General features: G+C 37.7%; 1 protein-coding gene across 2 annotated transcripts; it reads left to right on the top strand.

Moving 5' to 3' along the window:
- The first annotated feature begins 771 nt into the window (after window positions 1–771).
- On the top strand, window positions 772–20,464 carry crppa (CDP-L-ribitol pyrophosphorylase A). 2 transcript variants are annotated; one of them, XM_015049868.1, is made up of 9 exons: window positions 1,090–1,179; window positions 2,469–2,596; window positions 3,957–4,230; window positions 6,939–7,088; window positions 11,100–11,204; window positions 11,910–11,955; window positions 14,933–15,030; window positions 20,114–20,191; window positions 20,276–20,464. In XM_015049868.1, the coding sequence occupies exons 2-9, from the start codon at window positions 2,580–2,582 to the stop codon at window positions 20,375–20,377; spliced, it is 870 nt and encodes a 289-aa protein (XP_014905354.1). In that variant the 5' UTR covers window positions 1,090–1,179; window positions 2,469–2,579; the 3' UTR covers window positions 20,378–20,464. The 2 variants fall into 2 exon arrangements, with proteins under 2 accessions (XP_014905353.1, XP_014905354.1); XM_015049867.1 differs by lacking the exon at window positions 2,469–2,596 and having other exon boundaries at window positions 772–1,179.
- Window positions 20,465–20,470: the final 6 nt, after the last annotated feature.

The raw sequence follows: 20,470 nt of genomic DNA, 5'->3' as shown, positions 1-20,470 counted from the left end.
TTCTGTTGGATTTTGTCTTGCAAAAACCACTGTGCCTGCAAATTTGCTACTTAAAATATGTATTTGGAGATATTTGGTGCACTGGTGGAATAGCTGCAGATTTGCCGATAAATATCTGTCAAGTTGACTTGACAAACCAGGATATGAATTTCAAAGTAAAGTAAAGTAAAGTAAAGTAAAGTAAAGTAAAGTAAAGTAAAGTAAAGTAAAGTAAAGTAAAGTAAAGTAAAGTAACTTCAGGCACTATATAAATTCCCAGTATCAAAGTCTCTAATAGCAATACATATATTAATTTAATTAGCAGCAATAATAATAATATAATAATAATAATAATAATAATAATAATAATAATAATAATAATAATAATAATAATAATAATAATAATAATAAACTTCATCTTTCCCAATAGTTATTTTTCTGAATTAACTCTGGGTAGGGACCTCAAAAATTATTAACTGTCATAAATTTTCTAATATTTTTCTTCTTTTTTTAACAGTTAGTTTAGTTTAGCTTGTTTGTTTTTCTTTGTTTTTTGCTTTGGTCATTTTGTCTTTGTATTTGCTAAAATACATTCAAATACATTCAATTTGCCAATATTATCCACAAATAACTAAAATAAATGTATTTCATGAGATCTGTGCTCAAGTCTTCTCCATTATTCAGGCCCTTAATACATGCAATTTTTCATATAATCTATGCTTAAATTGTTTCCGTTATTCAGGCCTTTAATCCGAAACGCACATTGTCTTATTTTGAAAGGTTAGAGCGGAAGTACCACCATTGCAGCGTTAGCTTCACGTCGCGGTTATATTCTCCGCTTCTCCATCCGCGCCGCCTCTCTGACAGACATCCTGCCCATCAGTCAGGAATGAACAGATTTTGGAGAAACCTCCGTTGACGCCCCTTTTACACCTCCAACCGTAAACAGATGGAGGTCAGTCCCGTTTATATGCAGAGTGATGACAGTGAACAGGACAGGCCCGCTTATCCCCGGGTTTTCCCAACAGGCGAAGCCCGGAAGAGCGACCACCTTAAGGCGGGACTCTGCGTGGACTTCCCGGTGTCGGTGGTTCTTCCGGCCGGCGGGACCGGAGAGAGAACCGGACTGCAGACACCAAAACAGTTCTGTCCGTTTCTGGGTAGACCGCTCATAAGCTACACTGTAGAGTCCTTTGAGAGGTAGGAAAATAAACTACGATAAATCCCTTTTAGTTATAAAATACAAAGAAAACTGTTGGAAATATAGTTACCTGCTTGACAGGGATGGTTTTACTAGATGTAGGGCCCCGGGGCTAAATTAAAAAACGTTCCACCCCCAACATCTCAAACTGCATTTATTATTTTCTGCAACCATTCACAAATCAAGCATAATCCACAAGGAATTAGTAAAATGATTGAGACCAAATATACAAATCCTTTCTCTTTCCAAAATCAAAATATCTTGTTTTCTTTTCCCTGCATTTATTGGTGATACAGGGAGAATATTAAAATATCACTGAAAGTATCAGGAAAAAAAGGTCCATTCCATCCATCTTGTCTAGGTATCACAATAAAATTAATGACCACAGAGAACTGATGATCAAGATTATGGTGAAATGGATTAAAATTCTGTTTTTCCAATTGGTGGATGCTCCATAAATGCAAGTAGGTTCTGCAGACACTAACAGGCTTTAGTGTGTTCCCGATGACAAGAACAATGTTAAGAATCATTGTTGTGTTAAACTGAAGTCACCTAAAGATAGAAAATGTATCAAGTTATTAGAAAAGAAACACTTTTGTGTTTTGGAAATTACAGCTCATATTTGTTTATCCAAGTAAAAAGCAACCTGTCTTCTCAAATGAGCAGTACAAATATCATATGCGATAAAGACATTTATTCTGAAGTCAGAAAATAAAAAATGAGTTAAAAAATAAAGGCACGTGTTGACCAGCCCAGATATTTTGAGTCGTCAGGATAAAATTGCTACAGTAACCAGAATATAAAATAGTGCGTGTATTTGGTTGAAACCTGACCCGAAGGTTTGGAGTCAATCATTTTTAAAGCCTGCCTAAGCATAAAAAAATAACAGAGATGCAAACTACTAGACAGGTGGCCAATTCTGGTTTAAAACGAGTAAAAATAACAAATAATTGTGATGTTTTGATGTTTGATGTTGTTGATACTAAACATGCAAAAAATGCTTCAATTCAATAACATTAGCAGCTACAAGATTGCAATTTTCTACCAGAACCCACTCAGTTTTTTATTATTAAAGATCTCAACATAGATAGACTGTGTCATGAGAAATTCCCAGTATTTTCTGATCAGACTTTGAAGTTTTTTCCCCCTCACATCCTGGCATGGTTAACCATAGCATTGTTAGGCTTGCCAGGAAGTACTCCAGGGTGTGTGTTTGCATGGAAGGAGTTTTTTTATTGAAGGATTACCTGTTACAAGAAACGTAAGTGGCTTGTTTTGTGTATTTCAGGATGCTTTGATCCTGCCTTGGCTCAAGTGTCCTGTTTTGGATGGCTTTTATTAATCTCATAACTGCTGTGGGGGAATACCTTGATTAAAGCAGAACAATATAGTGTTTTAAATGAAACAAAAGCAAAGGTTTGTTGTTTGAAGGAAATTTAGCAGTGGTTCCAGTTAGGAAACATTAACTCTATTTTGCAAATGCTATTTTTTTTTTTATTACAGTTTGCTGGTGGAATATTTGAGTTTTTGTCTTTGGCAGACAGGCGGTCATATTTTCAACAGATCTCAGGCTCCATGACGGAGAAATGAAACAGAGGATGTTTACATTACATCTCAATCCCTGGCTGATGATAAAAACTATTAAAGCAACAACTGCTGTTGATTAGATGAGTCCTATTAACCTGTTGCTTGTTGCTTACTTGTCATTAAGCGAGTTAAAGGAAAGAGGCATTAGGGAATTGACTCCAGTGATCACAGGGAGAGATTTTCTGAGGAGAAAAGTCAGGATCACGGTGAAATGATGACGTTAAAAACCCCCAATCTGATCCCTGAGTGTCCGCAGAGTTTTATTTGTGACTCAGTTTTCATATGAATGTATCATAGTTTATAGATGATGGAACAGATCTGATCCAGTATCTGACCAGAGGCCACCAATCCATCCTAGAGTTCATATTTTGGCTGCACAGTCTGTCCAGGCCATTTGCGGCCCTTGCACTGTTTTTTTTTTTTTACAATTTTAACCCCACAAGCACAAATGATTGATTGATTTAATTTAAGTCTTTTTATTTTTAATTGGTACAAAATGATCACAACTTCAAATAGTCCTACAATAGGAAATACTGGTTACAGCGAATGTAATACATCTTTATATTTATATTTTTGGCCCATTTTGTAGATTTTTCAGGCTCATTTTATGGAAATTTTTATATTTACTCTCCAAATTTAGCACTTTAATACTCCACAATTTAATTTCTAGTGAGTAAAACTGTCCTTGAGCCAAACGAAATGAAAGTTCGCTCTGTGTACGCTGTAAAAATAGAAGCAAAAGTCAAAGTATTTTCTTTAAAGAACCAGGATTTTTATTTTTTACACACATCTCTCCTGTGACTTTTACTCAACATTTCCTTTAATTTATTAGAATTTGCTAAATGCAGGAAGTGTTTTCAAAGAAAATATATATTTTTCAGAATTTACCTTTTTTTAATCCAGACTTTAAAAAATTGGATGCTTTTCCTTTAGTGAGGAATAAAAAAAATCTGATTACTTTAATTATTTAATTATAGTATAATATAATTATTAGTTTTTTGGTTAGAAGGAAAAAACACATATTTCTGGCCCGCAAGTTCTTCTGACTTATTGATTTTGTCCCATATGACAAAAAGTTTGGACACCCCTGCTGTAGGAAATTACAGTTACTCAGATCCAGCTGCTGTGTAGCTGCATTTGTTCTGACTGTGCCTACTTCTATCTGTTTTCATTTGCTTCATTCTTGAAGGGTGTCATGGATCCAAACCATTGTGGTGGTTGTTGCTAAGGAAAACACTGGCTTGATGATGGACATCATCCAACGGTTCCAGCACAAGAAGGTCCTAGTGGTACCCGGCGGCTCAACTCGTCACCGGTCCATCTGCAATGGAGTCGCGGCTCTGGGGGAGCAGCGGAGGCCGGCGGCCCACAAACCCAAGGTGGTCATCATACATGACGCTGTCCGCCCGTTTGTGGACGAGGACTTCCTGCACAAGATAGCGACGGCTGCAAAGGAGCAAGGAGTGAGTGCAGGAAGAGCTAATTTAATAAATACACACTTAGGGATGGGTATTTATTGTATTGTTTATGATTTATTGTGTAAAACTTACTACCATGATAAGATTTAGATTTATCATTGTCACAATAAATTCCAATTAATGATGTTTAAAAGCCCCTAGAACTGTTTGTATTGTCAGGATTATTATAAAAGTGAATAAATAATTCATATAGAAATCTGAAAATAGGATAAAACTTTAAGTCCACATGTCCCACCACTATGCAGATTAAATTATGAGGAAAATAAAAAAAATGAATAGGATTTCATCCACCCGTCCATCTGAATAGACTTAATTTGAGTGTTTATTGGAAGCTTGGATTTATTAGTCAAATGATTGTTCTGTGTTCAAGGCTCAGCAAATGGAAAACCGATGAAGTCAGTAAATTTCAATTTTTCCAAGGGACAAACAGTGCAGAGACTAAATGTAATCCCTGTTCAAATGGAGAAACAACCCTGAAAGCCACTCTGTCGTCCTCATGCTTGGAGAGAGCGGTGTAAGCTAAATTAAATCCTGTCTGGAGCTCAAACTTCATCTGCTATTGAGCCTTGAGCTGAAAACCAGAGAGGGTCAATCACAGAAACAAGTGGAAACAAATCCGCCATGATTAGCTGTCCCAGATTCAGATATTACATGGGAAAGCAGGGTGTAAGCACATCTTTACAGGCTTAAAATGTCTTAAATCCATTTTAAAAAGTAAGTTGGCCTTAAATACATTAATCACAGGTCTTAAATGTTGCCTGTAGGTTCAATGTAATTTTTTCTCTTTTGTCTTGCTGGACTTTTTGGTCAGACACAAGTTTGAATCACACACAGACATTTTCATTGCAAGACATTTGAGGCTACCAGTAACTAGCTGCTAATATGTACACTCTTGCTAGCTAGGTTTTGCGTCAAATTCAGATTTTGTATTACCAACCCAACTGTCTGGTGCATTATGGCAATTTAATGAGTTTCTTTTATAACTTTCTATCATGATAAATTTCTTAAATTTAATTCGTAAATGTCTTAAAAAGGTCTTAAAAGTGTTAATTTGAGTTTGTGAAACCTGCAGAAACCCTGGGACTTGAGCCCAATCTTTTACCTGTTTCTGTAAACATAATCACAAAAACACTCCACAGCAGACTGAAAGAGCTGAACGAAAACAAACAGGTTTCATGATTCTAGCTCATTTGAACTAGATTAATGCATCAGTTCATGATGACAAAACATTTACATATATGGATGATTTATAGTTAAAGCTCAACATGATGAAGGATCCTGTTGAAAGGAGGTCATGCAGGTTATTAAAAGAACATCCACAGATCCCGGCATTTCTGATGTGTCTGAGCTTTGAGATGAACTCCCACAGCAGGCGGTCTGGTCCTTATTATCTCAGCAGCACCCAACCTCCTGAGCCCTTCTTTGGTAAAATGAGCAGATTAATTTCTATCTCAAAAGCAGCCAGAACCCTTTGAACATAGTTGCTTTCCTCTATCATGTATCCACAATGCTAGACCAGAAATGTTTCATTAGAAGCAGGCCATGCACATTTGGTGTTTTGTTATAAATCATTATTTAACTAGTTGCGTAAGTCAACTTATATGCCATCTAGTAACTATTTTAATATTTTTTCTTGCGTTTTTAATCAAACCGCCCTTCTTTGGGTTTTAATTTTATTAAACCACATGTCAGTAATCCTCTGAACTGCATTTAAGAGCCCTGCATAAACTCTGTGTTATTGGAAGTGCGGATTGCTCACATTGGAGCGATCCGGTTTTATTACTAGGATCTGCAGCGGCGTGTTGTGAAGAATCACAGCCTGGTTGATGCATTTTGTCAAAATGCTGGAGCAGAAAGAGAACTTTAAACCGGCTGTAATGAAAACTTAAAATATAGAGTTGCTAAAATCTCCTAATCCCTGTTTTCTTCATCTTCTCCATATATGGCAGCACTAGTCGTAGTTGTGATGTAACGTTAAACCAATTGAACTCTCACTCCGTCTGAGTCTTATTTATTTTTCTAAAAGCACAAAATCTTACCAAGTATTTTTGGTTTAGCTTCTGGTGCAAATATCTTAATACACTTGAAATAAGACTAAATTAACTTAAAAGTAACTTTTGAGCAAGATACAGAGGCTTGTTTAAAGTAAATAATTCCTTAATATTGATGAAAAGTACTAGTTCCATTGGCAGATTATTTCACTTATTACAGTTCAATTATTCCTATGTTATGTGTTAATTTATCTGCCAATGGAACAAGTACTTTTTCATCCATATTAAGGAATTGTTTAATTGAAACAAGTGGCTAAAACTTGCTGAAAAGTTACTTTTAACTTGGGTTGTCTAATTTCAAGTGTGCTAAGATATTTGCACTAGAAATTAGACCAAAAATATTTGGTAAGATTTTGCGTTTTTGCAGTGAGATGACAAAGCTTTACTTCATGTTATAAACTGGTAAAAGTGTTTACAAAAGCCAGTCAATCACCTCCAAACTCACTGCTTACTGTTCCTGTCTGCAGCAACCCACATTTACGTGGTACAGATTTGTTTTTGTGCATTATACATCGCAGGGAACTTGCATGTGTCTAATTTTCCCTCTTACAAATATTTTGGTGAACATTATTTCTCTCTAAACGCATTCTTGACTTAATGTTTCATAATAAATTCCAGATCCTACCGTCTTTTTCCACACAGGCAGCTGGAGCGATCAGACCACTTGTTTCCACTGTGATCGCCACAACGTCGGAGGGATACCTGGATCATTCGTTAGAGCGAGCCAAGTACAGGGCTAGCGAAATGCCTCAGGGCTTCACATACGATGTCATCTGTGAGGCCTACCAGAAGGTGAGGGCGGCTTTCTAAGTTACTGGGGTTTGATTCTTCTTTATGTTTAGTAGCCTTTTCTTGATCTAGAAATGTAGAAATTTCGGGACAAACCTTTCTGTACGATTCCCATTTCAGTTCAGTGTGCTGAAAGCTGCAGAGTTTCAGTGCAAAGCCAATTTTACAAGGAAATAAAATCTTCTTGCTGTCTTCTGTTGGAACTCAGTGCAACATGCTGACTGTGACATATTGCTGAAATGACTGGAGAGCTGAGTCAGACTCTGGTAGCGTACTGAACTGGTTCAAGTCTTACTTAAAACAACATTGTTGTCTTAATGTCAATAGTAACTTTTCATTGGAGTGAACAGAAGTTACATGCAGGATATGGTTGTTGTAAACGATTATTTTAGCAATCGAGTATCCTAATAACTATTGAATAAAAAATTTGATAAAGTAAAATACTGGTAAACCCTACCATAACAGCAGCGAGGTTTCCCCCAGGAACCGGTGGATGGATGTGAGTGCAGTCATTCATCCAGCGTCCCGTCGTGTTTTCGAGTTAAAAAATGTCTAAAGTTGACAGGAAATGTGAAAATATCACTTGATAATTATGTATTACTCAACGATTTGAAGATTAACACCTGAACACCAACAATAAAGTCTTGAAAAATGCAAACATTTTAAAAAGATTTAAATAAATAAGCAATGCTTAGCCTGGTGGGGACACAAGTAAAGCCTGGTGAGCAGTACTAATATCTTATATCAACATTGGCCCAACTTTTCATTTTGTTCCGATGTCACTGGCCAGTTCTTTCTCTGATGCACCTGGAAAACAAATCACACGCTGAAACATTTAGGCACCAACAGACGCCTCTGCAGGACAAAAATGGAACAAAAATCCCCTTTTGAAAGACAATAAACCCTTAAATTACCTTAACCTTCAGGTTGGCTCGTGTCAGGAGCTGAGTGCAGCTTTATACGTCTACCTGCATAGAAGAGAGAATTTAGATTGATCTGTGCAGGATCCACTCAGAAAGCAAAGAGCCTTGTGTCCTTAAAACTCGGCAATCGAACTGAAACTAAAGATGTAAAAGTCAACGTTATTTATTTTTCAGACATTTGGAGTTTGCAATTTCAGCCTTGATTTCTGCTTTAAAAGAGGCAGCAAACTTTTAGCTCACAGCTGAGGTATGCCTTTAGCTGGAGCGCCATTTGTCTGAAGTTATTTTTACTCCTGGCACACACAGATCTGCAGATCGCTTTGAAAGCTCCATTGGCTTCAACGTTTTTAAGAAAATGAGCTCACTCTGGTGCTGCAGTGTCACAGATAGTCAGGTTGCAGAAGGACACACTGTCGGCTCTGACTGCGCGTCCCTCTCCTCCTTCTCCTTCTCTAAAGTCTAAGGTGTCTGTCAGGTTGAGACTGTAGGACATACTCATGAAAAATCTCAGAGAGCGTCAGATTTGGAGCCTGACATCCATTCAGAGCTGAAGAACTGAGGGGTGAAAAGACAAAAGGGGAGACACTTTATCCAGTCTTCTGGGAGGGCTTTTGTATTTAGAGAAAATGCTAAAGGTTAAATTACCTCAACACAGAGACCATAGTTTCTCTCCTCTACAGTTACACAGACGCTGAAGGAAAAGGCCCATCTATTTTCTATTTTATCACTCAAATATTACTGATCATTAGTTTAAGCTCAACAAAATACCAACCTACTCACTGACTCACAATACATTAAATCAGGGGTGTCCAAAGTGCCATTTGTGGCCCTCTGAAGGATTTTGGGCGGCCCAAATGGAGCACAGCTGGTTGATGCAGATCGACACTTTTCAACATTTTTTTTTCTTTTACAAATAACATCTGATAAAAAAAATGCTAGGGACCAAAAACTGATTCCCATTTCTTTATGAGGATTTTGCATTTATCTTAATTTTTAAATAACTGGAAGCACAAACAATGTCCTACTATTTCTCAAAACACAAATCTTAGATTCAACACACAAAATGTAGAAACTGTGAGTTTGTATCTACACATCCATTTTCTACAAACATCTGACCATTTCGCTCATTTGAATAAAAATTAAATTGTTTAGATCATTATTGATCAGCTAAAATAATAATAATAAAAAAAACAACACACCAAACATTTATTTTAAAATGTTATATAGTTTTTGCGCCTCCAATACCTTTCGAATTGTTCATTTTAATATAACTGAAATTGTTTAGATTATTATTGAGCAGCTACAATAAAAACTTAAAAAACTCACCAAGAGTTTGTTTTAAAAATGTTAAAATAAAGTCCAATGACTTTGGCCCTCATGGTAAAAAGTTTTTACACAATTCCGTCATCGAGTTGTAAACTCAATGCAAAAGTACGAGTACCCATCACACTTTCTTCATATTTTGTCGCTTTTAAACTTCAGGCATCAGTGTATTTTAGTTGGTTTTTCTAGATCAAAACCAAAGTGTATAGTTGTGAATTAGAAGGAGACATTTGTAATTGCCAATACTTAACGTTTCACTGCAATTACAGCTGCGAGTCTTTTGGTATATGTTTCTACCAACTTTCCATATCTAGTGGCTGAATTTTTATTTTCAAGGCTTACCACAGATTCTCGGTCAGATTTAAGAATGGGGGGTTTTGTATTTGTTTATTTTTATTTACCCTTTAGTTAACCTGACATTAAAATCTGACCAGGAAGTAACCAGGTGGAAGATTCAATCTAAAAGTTTCACATTGCAAAAACGTTAAAATCATTGTGGTTCAACTGCAAGAATAGCAGTTTAACTGTAGAAATCTTTAAATGAGCCTAAAACGTCCCACAGAGGCCAAACATGTGTGGCTCCTCTAACTCCTCTATTTTGGTAGAAAATGCAAATCTACCAAATTTATGGAAGCTTAACCTTTTGAGAAGCCAAGTTGAAAATCACAGTGAGAACAAGCAGAGCTGCACAAGTTCAGGAAAACATGTACTTGCAGTTCTTTTGCTGAAAGATTTGATTATATCGATTACATCACTTTTCGTGACTCTTTCTTTTTTTTTTTTTCCTTCATCATATTTTCCCCACCACTTTTATCAGCTTTAGTATCACAGTTATGCTGAAGTTGCATGCAAGAAGCTTGGAACATAATATCCTACCAAATACTCCTGTCCACAGTGATTGCAGTGCTGCCTCTGAATGCATCAGTGACACGAAATAATTACTTACTGTCCTCACTTTTTACTGTATTTTGCATCTTATAGGCCTACATGTACTTCAGGTTAAATGTACACACGTCCGTTCTGCTGAGTGACAGAGACAAGGAGCCATAGCATCACTTAAAAAAATCATCCAGTATCGTTTAATGTCTTGTAGAATGATGTGGTTAAAATGCCTCAATTAAAAACAGTCTTGGACATTTTCAGTGTTAAATCTGAAAGATAAGAGAGCAGTTATAAGGCCAAGAAGATTTCAACGGCCAAAGAAAATGGAGCTCTGAAGTGAAAAATGTGGTGACAGCAGTGTTTTATTCTGAGCATTTTCTTTGCAAGCCCTGCCACTGATCACTTTGCAGACAAATAAATCAAATGCAAAAGATCATTGTGAAGTTTACGATGTAGCATGCAGAGCAGGAAAGTCAGAGTATAGTAGGTTTTTAAAGTTTACCAACAAAATTCAAATAATTGGTAAAAAAATTAGTGAATATTTTGGTGTTAAGTATTTTTAAAGCAGAATCCGATTTTTTAGTGGATAAGGACAAAACGAGGATTTATTCACCAAACATTTCTAGGTTGATTTATGCTGCAGATATGGCAACTCAAGCATCGTAGCAATCCTCAGGATGTTAGCGTGTCTAATTAAGGCAAAGGATTTACAATCACTTACCTAGGTGTTGCCGTGAACCGTTTTTATCTTTTCTGCCAAGCTCTTCTCATATTTTAGAACCATTACTCCTGTAAACAAGTACTTTATAAGAATTAAGACACATATTTTGTTGTTAACGATAATTTCTCTGTCATGAATTACGCCGTCCACGTGGCCCCTCTGCAGTGCACCGAGTCAGACTTCGAGTTCGGTACCGAGTGTCTCCATCTTGCTCTGCAGTACTGCGGCACCAACGCCAAACTCATCGATGGTCCGCCAACCTTGTGGAAGGTGAGCGTAAAAACGACCCGCTTTCGGATAGTACTGATCCGTTAAGTGAGACTTTGTACTGTTTAATCAACAGAAATAAAGGTTTTTGAATTTTAAAATAATTTTACTTTGGAAAAAGAAGAAACGCGGAGCATGCTTTGTAAAAATGTCTTTATATGCTGAAACATGACAGCTTCCAGTTTCCTGGGAACTGACTCAGTTAAACCAGTTCTGTCTGAGGAATGGGGCAAATTTCCAGCAAAATGGTGAGAAGATTATGGAACAAAATCCACAAAATCTGATCCAAACTGCAAATACTACAAAAAAATGTTTGAAAACTTCTGTGAATCTATGTGCAATTCTATAAAAAATTACCTCCCTTATAAATTTTGGCATTTGGTGAATAGAAATAATTTTGGCAATCTCAATTTAACAAAAACAAGTCAGATATCATTTAAAAATATATTTATTTTTTAGCACTTGAACCACACTTGACTTGTACTTACAGAACCTGAATCTGTGTAATCGGAGTAAAAGGGGATTTTAATGATTTACGATTGTTTGATTTATCACCTTTACCAGCTCAGGTTTTAGCTTCTGTAGCTTAGAGGCAACATTTCATCCTTGTGAGGGTTTTAGGAAATAATTTGAAAATATTTCTGCATGGATGTGCGTGAATGAACTACTTTTGTTTCTACTTTGACTAAGCAACTGTTTGTCCTCCAGGTGACCTATAAACGGGATTTAGCTGCTGCAGAGTCCATCATCAAAGGTGACTTTCCGTCCTCACAACCTTCTTTTTTACACGGCCTGTTAAGTATTTCACCTGGAAAGTATTCACCGTGCTTCACTTTTTCCACATTATATGTTACAGCGTCATTCAAGATTGAATTAAATGAAATCTCTTCCCACAAAATTGTGCACACAAATACCTCATTATGACAATGTGGGAAACCTTTGGGGATTTTTGCAAAAAAAAAAGAAGAGACAAAGAAATTAGCTTAATACCTCATTTTATTTCAATGTGATGCCACCAGATTAGCTTTGCAGTTCTTCTCAAGCTCCATCAGGTTGCATGGAAGATCTCTTCAGAAATGCAATCAGGTCTGGACTCTGGCTTTGGACATTCTCAGAGTGGTTCTGATCCTGTGTTGTCCTGCTGACAAATGAATCATCGCCTCAGTCTGAGGTCAGGAGCGCCCTGGGGCAGGTTTCCAACCAGGCCAGGATGTCTCTAAACATTGCTGCATTCATCTTTCCCTCTGTCTGGACAATTCCTGCTGCTCCAAAACGTCTCCATAACATGATGCTGGCACCACCGTGCCTCGCTGCAGGAACGGTATTGACCCGGTAATGAGCCCTGGTTCCTCCAAACATGACGCCAGGTATTCACTCCAGAGGTTTCAATCTCTGTCTCTTCATACCAGAATCTTGTTTCTTGTGGCCTTAGAGTCCTTCAGGCTCCTTTTATTAAGGAGTGGCCGACCAGCCATAGGAAGAGTCCTGATGGTTTCAAGCTTCTTTCAGTTACAAATAATTGAGGTCACAGAGGTCACTGGGACCGCAGAAATGTTTCTGGATTTAGCTCTCAAGGCAATCCTGTCTCAGTGGTCTAAAGACAACTCCTTTAATACCAAGCTTAGTTATTACAAGCTTGGTATTAACTCTGGGACCTTTTATAGACAAGTGGGTGTCTTTCCAAAAAGACAGACCAATGGATTAAAAAAATCCACCCAGACCGTTTTTAACAAATTGATGTTTATTTGGTGTCTGGAAAATAAACCTTTTCAAAAGCCTGCTGATTAGTAAGTCACATTTGACTGGCACTGCGCCGTTACCTAGCAACCCTAGCCAAGCTGAGCACCGTTACCTAGCAACCCAAATGGAGCTCCATCACTCTTGCATACAGCTGGTTTCCCTTCTGTATGAGCTGTACAATGGCTGCTGGAGGTTTTAGTTGTTGACTTACCATCCAGAAAAGACTTGCTGTATTATTGTTGATTTTGCAGAAGGCTCTACTTCTGCTTTTCAAGGCTGTATAATCGCACATCTGTTTTTAGGTGTTTTTATTTGCGAGTGTAAATGTTAAGTTGGGGGTCATGGCCAGTAGCAGCTCATTTGGATTTAATGTGACAAGAGACCTTAAAACATCTGAAAATAGACAGAACTGACCACAAAAATACTCATTATGTAGGAAAAATTTTGTGAAAAAAAAAAAAATGAACAAATTAATTAATTAGCAAAAAATCTCAAGAATATTTCCACATTGTTATAATGGGGTATTTGTGTTGCAGTTTGTAATAAGGCTGTAACATAAAATATGGAAACATTGAAGCACTGTTGATGCACTGTGTGTGTGTGTCGTTCAGAGATCTTTGTTCCTGTAGCTGAGTTGTACGGTATGCATGCATGTCTGACAGAATAAATGCCCTGAAGTGAGCAGAGCTGCGGTGCTTTGTTTCTTTTTGTGTGGTCTGTAGCTAGCAGTCAATAGGTGACAATAAACCAAAATGACCCGTCGCCATTCTCTGACGGGGGAAATTCTTTTTAAGCATTGTTTGGCCTGAGATGAAGAGGGCGGGTGTAAGCAGACGCTGAATACTGGGGAGAACAAGTTAGGACAAGGGACACCTTCACAATCAGAGGAGAGGAAATAAACACAGCCCCATATTTCACCCTGCCAGCACCTGGACCAACAAGTACCTGTTTGATGGTGACAAGAGGTGTGCGGTGATAATTCCCAGAGCCTCTCAAGTGAATGAATTCATTGTGTGTGTGTGTGTTTTTTTTTTTTTAAAGACGTGGAAGGAAGTTCTCATATCTGTCAGTTTGACTAACTGCTTATTGCCTCGGTTGGTGTGCGTTCGCATAAACGACTGGTTCTTTTATCAAGCGAGACATCTGGATAGGAGGTCTAATTTTTATTTTTGTGGAGTCTGCGATGAGCTGATTGTCCTTGATAACTGTTGTGTTTTTATCTAAAGACATGTAATTGTATTTCGGCTGTGTGCCAGCTGGTGAATCATTGCTGTTATATCCGCCAGCTCACTCAGTGAAATCCACTTAGTCTGTAAATCAATCAGCAGCTCAGAGGCACATTGACAACAATACAAGCTGCTAACTAGTTAATGGAAAATGTCTAAATCTGATAATAATTAAAAAATGTGGGTTTGCAAATGAAACTTTTACTATCTCAAAAGATTAGCAAAATAATAAATGTGTTTCTCAGGCAGATTAATTTTAAAAATCATTCTAAATAAATAAAACACATATAGTTCCAGCAATACAAACTGCTTTCATAGTAAATTTTACTGTTGTAAAATAGCATCCAGGTGATATCGCCATGAAAAAGTTGAATATCTTGTTAAGCGGACATTCCACGATAACTACTTTAACCTCGCTCGAACTTTTTCCGCTTAATTTATGTTACTATTCTCTCCACCTACTGGCAGAGCATTGGTATTACATTGTTTTTCTTCAGGTTTTTAATACAAAATGAAAATATATCTGACAATAAAAACAATATCAAATGTATAACTATATAATCTTTTATACATTGAATCTTTGATTGTTGGAGATTTTGGTAACAAGGCTGAATCAGGATGCAGGACTGTGGTAAAACAGGACATAGCTTGTTGTAAACTTTACTAACTTCTTTCTAATTAAAAAAAGCAGAGGCAGTAGATATCAGACAGACTGTTAGATTAATCACAAAGCCTTAATTCTCTCATTGGCTTCTTTGTTTTCAGAGACTTTGTCGCAGTCAGCTTGCCTTATAACCGGGGGATTGGAAGCTGCTGTGGCTCTGGCCAATGTTCTCCAAAAAGCTTTTGGAGCTCTGGATATGGTGAGTACTGCTGCAGGATGCCAGCTTTCCATAACTACAGTTACAATGTTTAATGTTTTGCTCACTAATTTGCTTTGAAATCTTCATTTGATGAAATAAGTAGTTTTGTTCCTGCTGCCAGTCCTCCTTGGTGCTTTAACTACTGCTGCTGACTGAATCTCAGAAAGAGCAGGTGCTTTTTATTTTACACTGTTCTCCTTTGTCTCTTCTCATATTCATTAAACTTTCCCAGTCAAAACTTCATGTGAGCTCCATGTGGGTGGCCTAGTGGTGGGAGTTGGTATTTACAGTCAGCCGTGTATCAGAGCCTGTCGAAAATGTCCACACTCCATTTTCCCCCTCATTTCTTCCCAAACTCCATCTCTCTCTGATTCAGACGGAAAGAGTGAACTCTGGGAGTTTCCCTGATTAGCTGGGTGTTTATTGATGAATTCTTACCTCCTCCTTAATATTATCTCACTTGTAAAAGACAAATGGTCAATGTTCACCCCTCTGCCTTTCTTTAACATCTGTTTTGAACTCACGGTCCTTTTTCTTGGGTAATCTAAAACAGCGTCCAAATGCAAACAAGTAAAGACTGACAGTTTTTCATATTAGATATGGCTGCACAGACCACATAAACCTTTGATATGTGAAACACTTTTCTGCACCCCAAGAACTGCGGGATTTCCGTTGATCAAGTCTGAAAATCAGAAACCTCCAACTCAGGGCTCTGAAGCTTCAGTCTCAGAGCCTGAGACCTTTAGATGAATATCTTTTCAGCACAGTTACATCAAAGATTTTCATCATTAGGAGGACGTAACTCAGGCATTTGATTCAGCTCTGTTGGAGCAGGACTGCATGTTTCTACCTACGCTGTAAAGGGATGAAAACTACTCAGGAATAAAAATAGAAACTGCTTTTTGTGAAACATATGAAAGGTAACACGTTCTGCAGCCGTAATGAGAACATGAAACTGATCCCTGGCAGCTGCTGACAGGTTCAGATGGCTGTGATGCAGAAAATGTTAAAAATCTCAAGAACTTAAAGGTCAATGTGACTTTATCAATACCTGCAGGTAGATTTGCCCAATATTAAGAGATATCGCCAAATTATCAATTATCAAAAAGTTGATTGATCTTATAGGTAAGCGGCCATTTTCCTATAAAAATGAGTTTTCTCTTGTATCTAGAGGGTCAACATCTTTCAATATGTTAAAGTAAACAAAACATTATTTAACATTAGCTGTATAAGAAATACAAAATAAAATTTGATTGACTGAGTATGGAGGAATTTTCCTGCCATAATCCCAGAGCACACATTTTCAGTCTGACAGCAGAACGTCATGTCTTTTGTTCTCAAAACTTTTAATACTTTTGCTTATATTTCTATTTTGAAAGCAGGACTTCATGTCTTTCTTCTCAAAACTTGTAATGATTGCACTCAAAACTTCTCCTCACACTCACACTTAGTCTCTGCTTGGAGCAAATCTTCACTTGCCAAACTTTCTGCTTGCTTGGTGGGATTTTCCTGCCATAATCCAGGAGGAATATTAAGGAATTAAAAGTCAACTAAAAAGTTACTTGTAAGTTAGTTTTATCTTATTTCAGGTTTGCTAAACAAAAATACTTGGTAAGATTTTGTGTTTTTGCAGTGCAGTTGTTTGACATCAATTAAAACAAAATTCAAATATATTTTTTGTTATTTGCACCAGCCTCTTTTCTAGAACAAGGATTTAAACTCTGGAAGCACCAATCTAGAATCTGAGCTCCACTTTTCTTTAGCTTCTTGTAATCCTTGTTGTTCTTTCAGTCATTTGAGATGATTAATTATGTCTTGTCTGTTTTGGGTACGTTATCTTCAGTCACAGTGTCTGGTTGGCTGTCGCCAGTCTGTCAGGATGTGAAAATTTAGAGTCCAGACCTGAACTCCATTGAGAATCTGTGGAATGCACTGAAGAAGACTCGACACAGCAGTCCATCATCGTCAGCTTTGTCAAAAATCCCAAAACTCCTGAAGCTGTTTACTTTGTGACGGGATTTAGAAGCTAACGACAGAACATTCGACCGCTTTTTGTTGGTCTCCGAAACGACTCTCCTCAGATTTCTACTGTATTTTACCACATGTTCACAACACCCTAAGCCAGTCCTCATATTTGGAGACATGTCTCCTTTATCTTGCACATCTGTATTTATCTTCCCTGGATGTAACTGCTGACAGTAGAGATTGGTGGAAGAACACTTTAATGTTCTGCAGTGATCTAAACAGTTCATCGTCCTTTAAACCCGCTCCAAGTCCTTCGCGGTGCTGAACAGAGTCTCGGTGATGTATTGGAGCCTCTGTCGGCTCCTTTGGATCGGCTGTCTGGAGAGATTCCCAGCTGCGCTCAGGTGGCCTGTGGGGCCGAGGCTTTCCGGTGTGCCTGTAAGGAACCAGATCCATCCTTTTCACTGGGTTTGGAAAAGGAGGAAGAATAATGGAGGGGATGAAAGACAAGTACAGAAGGCGGAAGATGAAAAATTACTTTTGTCCCAGCGCCATTACGTGGATCTAACACAGGGATAAGCAGTTTGGGTTTGAGTGCAGGTGGAGAAACTGGCGGCGCATGCTAGCAGAGAGGGGAAGACTATGGACTACAATGATTTGGTATTTCTTCAGATTGGGAGGAGAGTTGTCAGTAACATGTAACAGACTGCGAATGTTACGGTAAACATGGTGAGGTCTTTAAAACAGTCTTTCAACCTTCTTTTTGCCACATAATAAAGAGGCATCAATCATATTTTACTCTTAAAAAAGACTGAAACAATAAAATAAATATTTTACAACTTAGTAATTCTGTATCACGTTTCTACAGGCATCCAACCTTCACTGACCGGTTGGTGCTTCAGTCAATGCTGGGAATACCTTAAACCTTTCTGTGAAGCCACAACTCACACCTCTTAGTGTCTGTGTTTGGCATCACAACACCTTCCAGTCCAGTTATTTTCATGCGTGTTAATTATCTGTATTGGTACGTTGCACTTTTACTTGTCCAGCTTTAATGAGTTCTTGTCCAACTGATGAACAAGTCGTTCATCACTTCAACTTGAAGCTCATGCTAGTTGTTTTCCTCGTCTCCTTAGATCAGCACCGTCCCGCTGTACTTCCAGAAGCAATATTACAGCAGAAATATGTTATGGTTTCAGGTTTCGTTTTAAATTTAAAACTTGCTGCAACTTCAAAGTTCCTGCAGTGTTGAGAGCTTAGTGGTTTCTCTCCAAGCGTGATCTTAAACAAACATGTCTACTTCAGGATTTCACTGCCATCCTGGTTTAAATCATGCCAGTTTCTCTGTTCAAAGCTTGCAAATCTTTACACTTTGCACTGACCTGATTTTCCTCCATAGACAGTGAGCTGTTATCTATCTCCGCTAGCCCCCAACACATGTTTCCCATAACCATTACACATTTTCTATTGCTTTCCATTACTTCGTTTGGGTAGAACAAACTGTGTTTCAGTGCCAAAGACAGCTTCTGGATGTCTATTATGGTGTTTATTTTATGCAAGCATGACATTTCAGTTTTAGAGCGTAATTAGAAGCAAAACAGAAGAGATGATTGGTAAATGAATTCATTGGGTGACCTGATTGCTTTATGCCGCCAAGGCCAGAACTCACTGGAAACATCAGTACCTCCATGTTGGGGCTGTTTCTGCATAAAAGCTTTTATAATTCCTGGATGTATCGTGATTTTACTCAGTTTTCAACATAATGTAATTTAACTTGGCTTGCATGTAGTTTTTACTTTTTAATTTTGCGCAAGAAGTAATGTTTTCTGACAGCAAGAGGCGAAAAGAGCAATAGTGACTACAGTCATAGTGAAATGTTTCTGCAGACACAAATGGTTTTAAAGGCCTTTATTAGCAAATAGACCTAATTTATCAGAAGAGTTTATACTTAAAGTGTTTCTTCGTCTTCTGAAGTTGATCTGTTTGTTGGCTTCTGGGCCAAAATTTGAATGTTCAGATCTTTGTTCTGCTTTTATTACATTTCCTGAGACATTGTTGTTCATCATGTTTCCGTGGAGCATTAGGAGGAGTTTATCTTGCAGAATACTTTCATACCATTCTTCATTTGTTGCGATGTGCTTGTGTCCTTGAATTAGGAAGAGACTGCTAGGCTCTGGTAACCTATTTTATTAACCTCGGTAATTTTTCAACCACATTCAGACATTAACAGATGTTTTCAAGAAGTCCGCTTTATACTTTTCAACTGCAAAATGTTTGTTTCGTTAGGTCTTGTTGACACTTTCTTTTCTAAATAATCATTTCAAATAAAGGAATCCAATGATGTCAAACACATCTGCTTCTCTTTTATTGCAATCAGTCCACTAATCCCTCTAATCAGTCCCCAATGCTCTTTTTTTTACAGAATCACCTGCATGTGATTTATGATTGTAGTGTATTTACTGGATCATCAAGAAAAACACTGTATAAATGTTTGTTTTTTAATAAAATAAATGTCACAAGTAGATAATTTTCTATGCATTGAATATCCATAAATTACCGGACACATTGTGAACTGTTAGCATAAAAGGTAAAGCTGGAGAATTTGCAGAACGCATCATTTGCATTGTATAATGACGAAACCTTTTTTTTCTACTACTGCAGATGACCCATAAACACCAACATATATTCCACAAGAACAGATACGCTCTCTTTCAGGTCTGCAAGAACAAACTGGCATCAGTCTTTTTCTTGCAGCTTGATCCGGACACATCAACTGTGTCTTGCAATTATTAAACAGAAATGCTGCAGCAGGAAGAACCAATGAAACTTCCCAAGAGTTCTGCACTTCAATTTTTGTGAAGTATGAACTGTTCTGCCAGGGAGAACGTTTTTATCTTGTTCTTGCCACCTTGACTAAAAGAACTAGAACAGGCTTATGGAGCAGGCTTAGGCTTTTAATTTCCGTAATCATGTAATTATAAACGGCAGGAAAGCAGGTGGTTGTAACCAAAGGAGTGGAAGGGACGAGAACCAGAAGGTTCCTGAAGCACTGGAGTCAGTTTTTCTCTTGACCTCGAATGCACCAGTCATCATTTGAAGGTCTGAAATATCCCTGCAGGAGCTGAACGTCACGCCAGATCTGATGGGCGACAACGGCAGGTATCTGCTGGAAGACTGGAACTTCATTAAGGTTTCTGTGAGTTTCCCTTTTAATATAATAAAGTTTAAACAACAATTATCTGCACCCTTCTTCTTAATAACTGCTTTCCTCGATCTCCAGGTCGATCCATTTTGCCCTTCAGAAGTGGAGGCCTTAATTGTGGCGTTAGAGGCAGAAAACCGAGCTCTTCTCAACCCGGCAGTGATCATCTGGGTGAGTTAACAGCCGGGACTCTGCAGCCATGTCGACGGCTTTGATATGTGTGTTTTAAAACCGATTTGTTAAGACATTTCCTGAACCTTTATCCTCCAGAAC

This window comes from Poecilia latipinna, unplaced genomic scaffold, assembly GCF_001443285.1.
Source record: "Poecilia latipinna isolate Pla-1442-1.1 unplaced genomic scaffold, P_latipinna-1.0 Scaffold962, whole genome shotgun sequence".
In the NCBI taxonomy this organism is placed as follows: domain Eukaryota; kingdom Metazoa; phylum Chordata; class Actinopteri; order Cyprinodontiformes; family Poeciliidae; genus Poecilia; species Poecilia latipinna.
Note: the sequence above shows the minus strand (reverse complement) of the source record. Positions and strands in the feature narration are given on the sequence as shown.

What these genes read in the sequence shown, in the direction of transcription:
- crppa (XM_015049867.1), top strand. Translation starts at nt 929, where the DNA reads ATGGAGGTCAGTCCCGTTTATATGCAGAGTGATGACAGTGAACAGGAC. An exon ending in ACTGTAGAGTCCTTTGAGAG is followed by an intron (nt 1,180 to 3,956) that starts GTAGGAAAATAA and finishes TCATTCTTGAAG; the next exon opens with GGTGTCATGGATCCAAACCA. An exon ending in CGGCTGCAAAGGAGCAAGGA is followed by an intron (nt 4,231 to 6,938) that starts GTGAGTGCAGGA and finishes TTTTCCACACAG; the next exon opens with GCAGCTGGAGCGATCAGACC.